Source organism: Astatotilapia calliptera, chromosome 1 (genome assembly GCF_964374335.1).
Source record: "Astatotilapia calliptera chromosome 1, fAstCal68.1, whole genome shotgun sequence".
Taxonomy (NCBI): domain Eukaryota; kingdom Metazoa; phylum Chordata; class Actinopteri; order Cichliformes; family Cichlidae; genus Astatotilapia; species Astatotilapia calliptera.
In genome coordinates this window covers 24,067,417-24,080,834 of record NC_137422.1, presented here as the reverse complement: position 1 = coordinate 24,080,834, position 13,418 = coordinate 24,067,417, and the positions used below count along the sequence as shown (strand labels likewise).

Below are 13,418 nucleotides of genomic sequence, written 5' to 3'. Positions count from 1 at the left end.
GTTGTGGTCTTTGCTCAGGGAAGCGACGGCCTTCTTTTCCTGTATTGTGAGGTTGGATGGAGGGACTTTGGCACTGGAGAGCGTGGCTGAGACTTTCATCCTGATTTGCTCTGCTTCTGTCTGTGATAATTTATTAATCCGTATGGCAGATTCTGTGGCTGTGATGAGGTCCACTATGGGCAACTGTTGTGGAGAAATGGCAAAATTGAGTCCTTTGGCTAATACTCTCTTTTCAGGTTCAGTGAGAATCCTGTCTGAAAAGTTCTTAACCCATTTCTCCTGACTGGCATCAGGTGTGTTTTCTTCTCTGGGTTGTGTAGGTTCAGGATGAGGAGTGTGTGTTTTTGAAAGCAAGGTGTGAAATTTCCTGCGTTGTCTTTCTTTTCCTTTAGAGTGTTGGGCCCGCTGAGCCTTGTCCACAAACTTGTAAACCTCTTCTAAGATTGGAGAGGGTAGAAGGGTTTCCAGTTCCTGCAGGGTCTGGCTGATCTTGATCTGGAGGGCATCTATAGTGAAATGGACCTGTCTTATCCTTTCACTTAAAAGGTGATTTTGTGCTCTCTGTAGAATCAACTCTGCTTTGTCTACATCTTAGGTTGAAACCTAAGATGTAGACAAAGCAGAGTTGTTCCTAAGAGCCTGCGCCTTGGATCCACTGTCAGGGGATACAGAGCAGACTTGATTCTACAGAGAGCACAAAATCACCTTTTAAGTGAAAGGATAAGACAGGTCCATTTCACTATAGATGCCCTCCAGATCAAGATCAGCCAGACCCTGCAGGAACTGGAAACCCTTCTACCCTCTCCAATCTTAGAAGAGGTTTACAAGTTTGTGGACAAGGCTCAGCGGGCCCAACACTCTAAAGGAAAAGAAAGACAACGCAGGAAATTTCACACCTTGCTTTCAAAAACACACACTCCTCATCCTGAACCTACACAACCCAGAGAAGAAAACACACCTGATGCCAGTCAGGAGAAATGGGTTAAGAACTTTTCAGACAGGATTCTCACTGAACCTGAAAAGAGAGTATTAGCCAAAGGACTCAATTTTGCCATTTCTCCACAACAGTTGCCCATAGTGGACCTCATCACAGCCACAGAATCTGCCATGCGGATTAATAAATTATCACAGACAGAAGCAGAGCAAATCAGGATGAAAGTCTCAGCCACGCTCTCCAGTGCCAAAGTCCCTCCATCCAACCTCACAATACAGGAAAAGAAGGCCGTCGCTTCCCTGAGCAAAGACCACAACATCACTGTTTTACCAGCTGATAAGGGAAGATGTACCGTGGTCCTAAACACTACAGATTACCATACAAAGATCACTACTCTCCTCAGTGACAACAATACCTACGAAGCCTTAAAGCGAGACCCCACAAGCAGCTACAAAAAGAAAGTTATAGCTTGCCTTCAAGACTTTGAAAAGGATAAAATTATTGACCGCCTTACATATCACCGCCTTTACCCAGGGGATGCCATACCCTGCATTTACAGACTTCCTAAAATCCACAAGGAAGCTGTCCCACTCAGACCCATAGTCAGCAGCATAAACTCAGCCACTTATAACATTGCTAAACACCTTGCTACCATCCTCGCGCCTCTCGTGGGGAACACCCCACACCTCATCAAGAACTCCACCGACTTCACCGACAAGGTCCAGAAACTTACCGTGGATCCAGATGAAACCATAGTGTCCTTTGATGTAGTCTCTCTCTTCACTTGCATACCCACCATGGAGGCCGTGGAGACTGTCAGAAAACGACTACAAGAAGACAGCTCCTTGGAGGACAGGACCAACTTCACACCCGATCAGATTTGCACACTGTTAGACCTCTGCCTCACCACTACATATTTCAAGTACAACGAAGGCTTTTACAGACAAAAACATGGCTGTGCCATGGGCTCCCCCGTGTCACCTATTGTAGCCAACCTTTACATGGAGGAAGTGGAAAGGAAGGCTCTTGGCTCTTTCAAAGGAAGAGTACCCAGCCACTGGTACAGATATGTGGACGACACCTGGGTCAAAATCAAGACACAAGAAGTGGAATCCTTCACTGCGCACATCAACGCTGTGGATAAAACATCAAGTTCACCAGGGAAGACACAAAGGACAACTGTTTGCCTTTCCTGGACTGCGCCGTGCACATTGAAGAGAACGGCAAACTCAACATCGAAGTTTACCAGAAGCCCACACACACGGACCAGTACCTCCTCTTTGACTCCCATCACCCTTTGGAAGACAAACTTGGAGTAATTAGGACCCTACACCACCGGGCAGAACGTGTTCCCTCTAAGCCTGAAGGTAAAAAGAAGGAACACACACACATGTAAAGGAAGCACTCAAAACGTGCGGCTATCCTAAATGGGCGTTCTTAAAGTCAGCAAAGAGGCACAGAAAAGAAGACCAGACACCAGCGAGGGAGGATAAGAAGGACAGACGCAACAACATTGTCATCCCCTATGTAGCCGGTGTATCAGAGAAACTCAGGAGAGTTTTCTCCAAGCATGACATCCCAGTGTATTTCAGACCCAGCAACACGCTTAGACAGAAACTGGTTCACCCGAAAGACAAAACGCCAAAACACAAACTTAGCAATGTGGTGTATGCTGTACAGTGCAGCGAGGAATGCTCAGACCTCTACATTGGAGAGACCAAACAGCCACTTCACAAGCGCATGGCACAACACAGAAGAGCCACCTCCACAGGACAAGACTCAGCAGTCCATCTGCATCTTAAGGATAAAGGACACTCTTTCGAGGATGCCAATGTTCACATTTTGGACAGAGAGGACAGATGGTTCGAAAGAGGAGTGAAAGAAGCCATCTATGTCCACTGTGAGCGACCATCTTTGAACAGAGGCGGGGGTTTACGACACCAACTCTCTGCCATCTATAATCCAGTTTTGAGATCCCTTCCCAGACGCCTTAACGCCCACTCACATCCTGGGCCATCTGACCTCAGGAATTCGCATGATAAGGTGGGGCCAGGTTTCACAATGAACACACCCGAAACTCTGGCTGATTGGGACCCACGCCCAGTTTCACACCTTGGCTCAGGCGATTAGAGGATCATCAGGGGGTCCTTTTGTCCCTCTGTGGGGGGTCACTCCCACTAGGTTTATATCTGGGACTCTCCACCATTTGACCTTAGAACTGAAGAAGCTTCTCGGATGAGAGGTGAAACGTCTTCAAGAAACTTAAAGAAGTCCAGACGCTTTTCTTTCCAAGCTCCTTTGACTACGATGACCTGGATGACTGAGAACCTTCACAGACATACTAACTTGGAAAATGTAATCTGGCCTGGTAGCTTTTGCTTCAATTCCTTTTCTAGTAGATCAATATCATCCAGTTTAACTTCCATACTCGTTACTTAGTGAAGGTTTGAATCAGTTGCCCTTCTCTCAGCCACATATTTCTGACAGTGCAAGAAAACATGTACAGTACTGCAATTTCATCTTCGCCCCGTCAGTCACATTTCCCAGTACCGTGTTTCCTTACCATTATAAATAGTCTGTGTATTCCACCAATGAAAATTTCAGATGTAGCTTCCAGCTAGTCCAAGTAAGATCCCTCAGGCTCTGACACAATAACATGGTGATGACCATAGTGGCCTACAACCAACATGAATATTACTATATCACAACCTCACACAATAGAATGGCGTGAAATAGATTAACCATTAAGCGACAGTTATCTGGATCAAAAATGCCTTGTTGATACCAGCGGTCAAGAAGAATTAAAGGATGACCACTCATTAGAACCGAGGTATGCAGAAGAGCATCTCTGAATCTGAATGCAAAACACGTTGAACCTTGAAGCAGAACATTGTACTGGGTGCTCCAGATGTCAGCTAAGAACAGGAAACTGAGGCTACAATTCATGCAGATTCACCAAAAGTGGACAGAAGAAGACTGATCTGATAAAGTCTCAATTTTGGTTGCAACATTCATATAGTAATCTGAGAACTGCTTAACTGTGAGATTTCTCATGATGCCGCACTTGGTTAAACACATTTCATTGAAAATGTTTACTCTTTGCTAACTTACATATGACAAATAAAGCTGAAGCTGAAATTGGCAGGGTCAGAATTTGACAAACAGCATGAAAGCACTGATCCATCCCTCTTCATATCAGTGGTTCAGGCTGCTGATGGTGTGGGGAATCATTTCTTGGTACAGTTTGAATCTTTTGTTACCACCTGAGCATCATTTAAACACCACAGCCTACCTGAGGATTGTTGGCAGTCATCCCTTTATGCCCACAGTGCACACATCCTCTGATGGATCCTTCCAGCAGGATAGCGCGCTGTGTTACAAACTTCAAACCATCTCAGACTGCTATTTTTAAACACAACACCGAGATCACGGTACCCAAAAGGCCTACACAGTCAATTCAACTGAGCATCCTTGGGATGTGGAGAAAGAGGAGATTCTCATAATGGATGTGCAAACTGACATATCTGCAGCAGCTGACTGATGCCTTCATGTCATCATGGAAACAAGTCTGAGGCATGTTTCCAGCACCCTGTTGAATCTATGCTGTGAATAAAAACCGCTCCGAGGACAAGCGCACAATACGGCACTAGCAGGGTGTACCTAATACAGTGTCCGATTAGGTTTGTTTATCATGTTTGCCATCCAAATTTAGCACGTTAGCTTAGTAAAACTACAAATTAGCACAAAATTGTTATTTTCCAGTACTGCACTCACTGATGATACAATGCTAATGATCGGCTCCATTACAAACCATCGGGTTGTCTCATCACTCCGAGAACCTCCGTGATCTTGCAGCTCTGCCAGCTTCCGGTGCAGGAGGAGATGACCTTTACGAGGTAATCAAAGCTTCAAATCAGCCATTTTTAGATTTATAAATAAGTGGGCGGAGTCACTGAACTTTGTCGTCACACCTGGCATTTAGATCTTGTTACAAGCTCAGTAGGAATAGTCTTACATATTATTATCATCAATCCAATAAATCCATGATGCTAAAATAGCATAAACGTTTCTGCAGGATGCTTTTACCCCCGACATTTAACCACATGTAATGCTCATACTTCAGTACTTGCATTTAAAAATACTTTAATGTAGGATATTTTCTTGAAACTATTTTATGTACCGTTAAACTGTCCACCATCTCTGTGCTTCTCGCATTCATTAACCAACAACAGCATCAAGTTTCAATCATTTAAGTAAAAGAAAAAACACATTCAAATTTGCATAGATCTTTATTTTTAGTAGAATCTATAATTGACATCAATTAAATAAAAAGGAGAAAAGAGCAAAAAAAAAAAAAAAAATCCTTAAATTACAAGAAAATTACACTGCACCTTTCATATAGTACAAAAATAGGCCTTATTTTAGAGTTATGTTCCATGTAGGATATTCATTCTTGTACATTACCATAGGTCACACGTATCTGTAAGGTACTGTGTGCAGCCACAGGTCAGGAACCTCACGAAGAGGCGGGAGGAGGTCAACGGAGTCGACTGAGGCTGCTCCACTGACCGCTCCTCCATCACAAAGTGTTTCCTTTCTACTTTAACACGCGTGTGCACACACGGACGCACTCAGGTCTGATTCAGCCCTTAAGTTAATGGCGATGGGATACATTCTACCTCCTCCCTCCGCAGCTGCTGAACATACAAGGTGTCGTCGCCGATCGTCAAAAACGACAACAAAAAGAGAAAAAAAAAAAAAAGGCAGAGGTGACTGAATGGTTTCAATAAAAACACTCTGAACACAAGCCAAGGGTCGATGGATTGTGACAACCTGGAAGCAACACATATTCATACTAAACAGACAGCATTAACATGATTGTCTTTGGTTATGCCAAAGATATTGCTCCTATTAACTTCATCCGACTTCATATTAATCTCACGTTAGACTACATCCTAAAGCAGGACGGGAGCAACGTCGAGCTCCACATGACTTAAATCAGCAATGTAAAGACGAGCCTTCATGGCAGCAATGAGGGAGTCTTCTCTTTATAACCAGGGCAGATGTTTTGCGACATGCAGTGTTTTTTTTCCTTCTAAATTTAAGAGCAGCTACAGTGGTAGGGCTTTTTAGCTACGAGCTGCTTTCTGGCACTCGTCTTATTTTAGTGTGTGGGGTTTTTTTTTTTTGTGGTTTTTTTTAGTTTTTTTTTTTTTATCGTATTCTCACCGTTAAAAGAATCAGCTGGCTGCTGATGGTTTTCTGCAGCTCCGGCTCTTCGGAAGCAGAAGCTACTTAATTCTGCCTGCATTCATGGATTTCCCAAGTTTAACACCCGATTGCTCAGCGCTCTGAGATCATCTGATTAAAGTATTTTTTTATTTTTACTTTTTTATTATTTTTAAGTTTAAGCTGCAGTGAATACAACATTAGCCAAGACGAATAAATCATTTCGTGTGCGCACTTGAGGGGCCACAGAAACCTGTCTGAACACCCGCAGTGTTGGATTTTTAAGAAGAAAAAACAAAAAAACAAAACCACTCTTCCTGGAAGCAATACAAGTCCAAAGGAAAATGCACAGTGCATAATCTTGACTAGACCAGGAATCAATTAGCGCACAGTAATTGGAACGCATTGGTTGAATCCCATGTTATACTTCTTCAAAAGATGCATCCAGAGTTTAAGAAAAACGGTTTATGGAAGCAATTTTGTTTCTGCATTAGCCCATTATCTGTTGTTTACACACTTCGCAGCATGCTGGGAAGTCAATAAGATTTGGTGGCTCAAGTCTGAAGCTGGAGTTATTACATTTTTAAATTAGCACCCTCCTCAAAGTGGAACTAATCAAAGCCTAAATGGCAGTAGGCACTAATGTACAACCCACAGACCCCTGCAGAACAAGCCTGCCACATTAGCTTTGTTCCTTTTGGGGCATTTTCTCCAAATCCTCATTTTCAGTTTGGCTTCTGATCCAGAAGCGGCCACAGTAAGCCAAATGTGTTACACCTGCACCAGCCATTCGAGATGAATTACGCTTCCTGGCTGAGCGCTGTGTTTGAAAGCATGCATACCAATCTTCCTCCATTCTTTTCAAGAGGATTTTTGGCAGGTATTGGTAATCAAAATCTGCATTCTTTTGCCTTTGGAGAATTTCTTTTTTCCAAATAAGACTTGATTTCTAAATCTGCAATTTAAATGATCTGCATACAGTGAATAACATTTTCTGTGGAGGCTTTTCTAGTGAGGCAGTTAAATCAAAAGTTAAAATCCATTTGTTTGTGTGCTTCTGCACCTTGCCCCCCTCCCACCCCAAAAGAAAACAAACAAACAAAGGAATTGATTGTCAGTGACAGAAACTTAAAAAGAATAAAATAAGGTCTGAAACCCCAGGAGGAGATGCCTGGGTAAAGATGAAGAAAACAAACGCCCCCAGCAATCTCAGGTTGATTTAGCACTTAAATGCTGGCCATCAAGATGTAAGAGCAATTCTCCTACCCAGCCTCTTTGAGTAAGAGGCTTTAACACCCAGGTGTGTCTGCACATGAATGCTGATCCTAAAGGCAATAAATTTTTAGGACAGATAGGAGTTCCAGGGGAGTAAAATTTACACAGCAGCTTTACAGTTTCTGAATTGCAATTGTTTGTTTCTCCTCTAAAACATAAATGTGACATACAAACCTACAGTCCTTAAAAAATAAAATAAAATAAAATAAAAAAATTAAATTACCATTTCCCAGAAGCGATTTCATCTCTAACCTACATATAATCTGACCTCTATGATCATTTATCAGCTCCTCAAAACGAAACCTTGCTGAATGATATGAGAGGTAGATAGAAGGACGAGCAGCTGCAGTCGCCAATGCATGTCATCACCATGACAACCTCTCTCAGCAAGCTCCACTGATTTTGAAAGTCATAATTTCAACATAACAAAAAAAGATCACTGGAATCAAAATGGCTACACTGGATTAAATAATGAGATGCAAATTTCAGATGATGACCAGCCAGGGAGGGAAAGAAGAAGAAGAAGGAGGAGGAGGAGGGGGACGAAGAAGAAGAAAAAAAAGCTTAAAGCAATTTTCCCTAAAGGAATGAATAAAATCTCTCAGAATAAATAGTTTGCTGCAGTATTATTCAGAATATAATTAATTGGCAAGTACACTAAAGACATCATCTGAAATTCAGATTAGATGCAGACTGGAGGGTAAGTGCAGAGATGCTGATGAGACGTGGAGTCTCGCTGCAGGATTTTTAAACAATATCTGAAATTTGAAGAAGAAAGCAGAGACTGGAAGGATGGAGGAAGGAAATCTTCACTTCAGAGGGCAGATAAACATTCCTGAACCTCATATGCAATAAACTAACACTCGCACTCTCCCACACGCAAAGCAACTTTCACTCGTTAAGATATGCGGTGTGTTTGTAGTGCTGATGTGATGAGAGGAGAGCCGGTATATTGTTACAGCTCTGTCAGAAATCAGTCACAAGTCAGTCAACACCTTCCAGCTGCTTTGAGAAGCTTTTGCGCTCAAGTCACACATTGTTTTGGGTTCTCCAAGCAGCCCTGCATCTTCTCCCACAGCCCCAGGATGTAAGCACTTCAGACACAGAAATTAAATATCCCTGGCAGGGATTATGCCTCAGGGTTGATTGAATAGCCTGCAAGTTTGTGTGTGTGTGTGTTGTTTTCTTATAATTTCCTTTTTCTTTTTTGTTTTGATACCCTTCCATGTAATGGTTGGGGGAGGTTACGAGCACAGGAGAATTTATAGCTTCCAAAACAGGAATAAGTTCAGCTGGAATCCCAAAAGGCTGAAGGAGGCTTTGCTCGCTGAATGACTCACAGTTTGTTCTTTCAGAGCTGGGAGAAACCTTTTCACATAACAGGAACAATAACTGTACTGGCTTAAAAGTGACTGCATGAAATAAGAATTGTATCTTCAGTAGATACTGCAATTGTCCTGTCATAGAGAGAGAGAGACACTGCAGAGATGGCATATCCTGAAAGGTCTGCATTGTACGTCTGACTGCTGATGGATTATAAACCATTGAAGTCTGGATATTTTCTCATCAACTGCTACGCTTTAGATTTGTTTGATCTTGAAAATGCACTTTAAAAATGTAAATAACTGGAGAGCATTGTATTTGTCAACAGATTATAGACAGCGAGGTCATTAAATGACACTTCAGAGAGAATAAATATTTTCAAATTGGATTTCATGGTTCATAATACAATTTTTGGCCATCACGTTTTAGTTAAAGCACTAAATATGACAGGACCCGCTTAAGCTTCTCTGCACTGTTCACTGTTCATTAGATTTACACGCTCACATTCACACAATGATTTAGAGATGCACACGCATACATGCACAGACACACACATACACGCAATCTCATCTGGCTACTGCACTGAGACTAAACGACACAGTGGGAGGAGAAAAAAAAAGAGGAAGAAAGCAAATAATAATCATTTGTTTACTGTAACAAAAAGGAGCTGGAGGGGAAAATGGACTCTGCACAGACAGACACTGTTAGTGATTGAGGGCAAAGGGAGGGAGAGAGCCAGTTTAATAGAAAAGCGCCCAAGTGTGAACAGAGCAAAGCTCAGGCCATCCCGAGCTCTGAGAGACAACAGCTTCCCATCAGGTCTCCCACAGCACAGCGGAGCGACCAGATCCCGAAACAGAACTCAGATGAGAATCCGATAGGACAGAAAAAGAAAATGAACTGGAGATTAAACCAGAAAAAGACTGAGAGGAGACAGTCACCACAGCCCTGAATTATCAGACAAATGGTGGTGTGAGGATTTTAAAAGCAGGAGAGAGGGAGGGACGTGGAGGAGGCATTAAAGAGCACTTTGTGTTTTGATAAAGGCAGTCCTCTCATTTTGGACGTCAAACTCTTCGTTTTCCGAGTCTGTATTTACCCCTTCCTCCCCCCACACTGTTGGGATGCCACGGTACGACACCACCCTATTTCCGCCGAGACTGAAGGTGCCCCCGAGACCACCGCCAGCCTCCAGAGAGGGCAACTTGAGGAGCGCGCCGGAGTGCAGCTGCAGCATCAGGAAGATGCCAGCGAAAGTGGCGATGATGGCCATGCAGCTGAGCACAGCAATGGTTATGGGGAGCCGGGAGCCTGACTCTAGCTGCGATCTCTGGTTACTTGGCCCTACCATGAAGCTATCAGGGGACTCGCGCATGTACTGGTTAAGATGCAGGCAGGTGCCAGAGTTGGGGTCCAGGGAGCTGTGCGGGGGGCAGGACAGACAGGACCGAGGGCTGAGGCTGCTGCAGGTCAGGCAGGGCTGTGGGCAGGGCAGGCAGGCTGGGACGGAAGCTGGTTCCATAAAGTTTCCCACTGTGTAGTTGAGAGGCTGGGAGCCCACCGAGAAGCCTGCTGGACATTCTTTCACACAGCCCTGCTGAAAGAGGTAGTAGCCTGCATTGCACTCTGTAACACATAGAGAAATAGAAATGAACCTCTGCACCTTTCAGCTCTTCATATGAGTCACACAACCAAAAAACAGAACCAGGATTCGTGCCCTGAGAGCACATTTAACAAGGCTGTGCCTGCCCTCTGTTTCAAGGCAATTTTTTTGTTTTGCTTATACACTTTTACTAGAGCTGCTTTCACTTACTAAATCTTTACATGTCTATGCTGAGTGCAGCACGCTTAAACAAGACACATTTCCATAGGCACAAAGTTCAGATGCAGACCATCGCCTGTAGTGACAATTAACAGACAGCAGTGAGGGTAATAGAGCTGAAAACAGGAGACCCAACAGAAGGAGGAAATTTTCGCTTCCTGCTGCATCTTGTCAGCTTGTTCAAAAACAGAATTATAGTTTTGAGCCCTGAGACATAGCACACCCAGTGCCATATGACACATGGATATGACAACACATGATAATCGCATACATGATAACTACATTGCACTCACCCTGTTTATAAGCATGCAAGTACCACTGAAAGCCTGTAGGGGTCAGACTGGCACTGTTTCAGGAAACATGTACTTCACACTGCCTTGGTGCTCAGTGGCATGTTTAGACCTTGCCTATAGCACTAGTTGGACTCGGTAGAACACAGTAGAAGGATTACGTTTATTTTAAATGAGATTATTAAAAAGAGACGTGGAGTAAACGTAAGTCTGAGCAGAAACCAGCTCTTATATTAAATTTTATGCAAATAATAAGGCTACACAATGGAGTTGTGCATAGACAAGTTTGCATAGAAATACAGACAAAAGGCAAATGGATGCAGCCGAGATCATATGTCATGAACGGGCTAGTTCAAGTGTAACACCTTAACATAAAACTACACTTCTCCTCTACTGTGGCTGAAAGGACCCGTGAGGAGCAAAGCAGAGACAACAGTCTTACCAATGCATATCTGCCTCAGATCCAACGTCTTGCAGCTGTCATTGCCAGGCTGAGACTTTTCAGAGGAGCTGGAAGTTGTTGAGCTGGTGCCATACAGCACCAGGATGAACTGGGTCAGAGTGCCTGGGCGGAGAGACAGATGAAAAACTAAAATTAACTGTGGGGGGGTGAAAAAAGTAGGCCTGTCAAGCCTAGCAAGGCTCCAGCACTCCCTTGGGTGGTTTTTGTAAATGTATCCTCATCTCCTATTAGACTCTTGGATTTTCTGCATAAAGTGACAGAAAATTGCTCCTTGATATGGGCTGCAAATTTAAAGACAGCATGATTTCACTCTGTGCCTAACAAGTTATAAAGAGCACATCTCTCAAAAATCATTGAAGTGTGGGGCCTCATGAGAGGTTCCACTTTAGTAAATCACTCCTTACTGAGGAGGGAGGCGTGAGACTTGAATCTAGATCTTTTTTTCTTAAGTATTTTGGCTGAATATGGTGCTGTGGGTGGACCTGCTTTGTGTGATGATCCACGGCCAACCATAAACACTGAAGAATTTGTCATCCTTCCTGCAATAAGGAAAAAAGTCTGCACAGCCATACAGTCAACTAGTATAAAAATAGCAACAACACTTTGGACACAGAAGCCACTTGATCTCTAATCTCTTGGCACTGACCCTTCAACCCTTGAGCTGGACTGTAGGCCCAACAGATTAAAAGGTTACATTAAATAACACTCAAGTAATGTCATTCAGGGTCATTCTGGTGACCTAGTGGTGACCTCGCTTAGGTTTAAGACTGTTGAAAACATTCAATGTGGACTCTGAGGATCTTCGATCAGCATTTTCCAGATAAAGAGGGAAGATAAACTGATACTAAATTAGATAAAGCCTGGAAGCGATCAATCATTGCACAATGATCAGTCGCAACATTTAAACCAGGAGAAGCAATTATCGTAATACAATATAATGTTCTGCTGGATGTTACTTTGGCACATATCACACACCCATGATTGCTGCATACCAAGTTTACCCAACCTTTAGAGCACCATCCCCAACAGCATGTGAGGGGGAGGATGACAATGTGCCCTACTGATAAAATTTAAAAGCCCAGGAAGAGCTTGGAAAATGTCAAAGAGCACAAGGTGTTGACCTAGCTTCCAACAATCTTGGACCTCAGTTTTAATTAAGCAATTTTAAAATTTAGAAGGAATAAAATCAGTTCATGATGGGACTAAACTGCAACCTACAGGACCGTCACTGTGAAGCCAGACACAACAGGAAGGCCCCAGAAGTGCCCTGTCCATGCCCCGATGAGTCTGAGCAGTTGGATGGCACAAGGAGAGCTATTATTTACCAGGTGGTTGTAACGATGTGGGTAACTGGTGTATATTATCTTTATGTAATAACAAAACTGCTTTACCATAGTCACTGGCACCCGCCACATTCTCAATTTCAAGCATCCACGCCCCAGTAGGGTCCTCATCCCAAGAGTGGGTGGTCATGAAAGCCCAGTCATTAAACCCCTCTGATGAGTAGTCATGAGGCCTGCAGGAAAACAAGCGGGAGCGTAAGGAAGTATTTTGTGATTACCAGCACGCACTGTAGATCACCATGTTTGTGTAGTTGTGCATTTTTTACCTGGGGTGGAGCAGTGTGGAGCGTGTGCCAGCAGGACTAATGAGGTGGATTGCCAGGTTTCCCCTCCGGTTGTAGGACAGAGTGAGCCGGGCCTGGACGTGCTCTAATGAGGTCACATGACTGTCTGTCCCCATGCAGCCGTCCACACTCTTGTTAATATATAAATGGCTGCCAATGTTCCTGTTAACCGACAGATTAAGTCAGTGATGGACATTACTCACGGATTGTGTGTCAGTGGAATTATTAGTGGCTTATTACTAAGTGTACCACATTTTGCTCTTGGACACTGAAAGCCAACAAAAGGTGATTCGTTTCAAGCCTTGAACAGGATTAGTGTCTCGACCTGTAGCACCCCTATCCTCTGTGGAAGTAAACACACCTCTTTTTTCCTCCCCCCCCTCCAAAATCCGCTTAGGAGATTATACGCATCCACAACAGTTCAGAGGAAGAAGGTGCAGGGTTTTAGTGGCACA

At 43.5% G+C, this 13,418-nt stretch overlaps 2 protein-coding genes across 6 annotated transcripts in view; both read right to left on the bottom strand.

Annotated features, from left to right (window-relative positions):
* The window catches only part of fes (FES proto-oncogene, tyrosine kinase), a 31,204-nt gene extending 26,149 nt beyond the window's left edge, over positions 1 to 5,055 (bottom strand). The window contains exon 1 of one of the 3 annotated variants that reach the window (XM_026169430.2): positions 4,709 to 5,055. Coding sequence is in view for 1 of the 3 variants with exons in the window: in XM_026169426.2 (XP_026025211.1) it covers positions 4,746 to 4,761 (16 nt within the window). In the remaining 2 variants the exon portion in view is untranslated. Of the gene's footprint in view, positions 1 to 4,226; positions 4,625 to 4,708 lie in introns of those variants that run through there. The other 2 variants (XM_026169426.2, XM_026169433.2) reach the window with 2 other exon arrangements.
* Positions 5,056 to 5,204: 149 nt separating this feature from the next.
* furina (furin (paired basic amino acid cleaving enzyme) a) overlaps positions 5,205 to 13,418 on the bottom strand; it is an 85,452-nt gene continuing 77,238 nt past the window's right edge. For all 3 annotated transcript variants that reach the window (XM_026169440.2, XM_026169457.2, XM_026169448.2), the window contains exons 13-16: positions 12,946 to 13,125; positions 12,728 to 12,852; positions 11,316 to 11,438; positions 5,205 to 10,387 (exon numbers count right to left, since the gene is read on the bottom strand). In XM_026169440.2, coding sequence (XP_026025225.1) covers positions 9,780 to 10,387; positions 11,316 to 11,438; positions 12,728 to 12,852; positions 12,946 to 13,125 — 1,036 coding nt within the window. In that variant the 3' untranslated portion in view covers positions 5,205 to 9,779. The remainder of the gene's footprint in view (positions 10,388 to 11,315; positions 11,439 to 12,727; positions 12,853 to 12,945; positions 13,126 to 13,418) is intronic.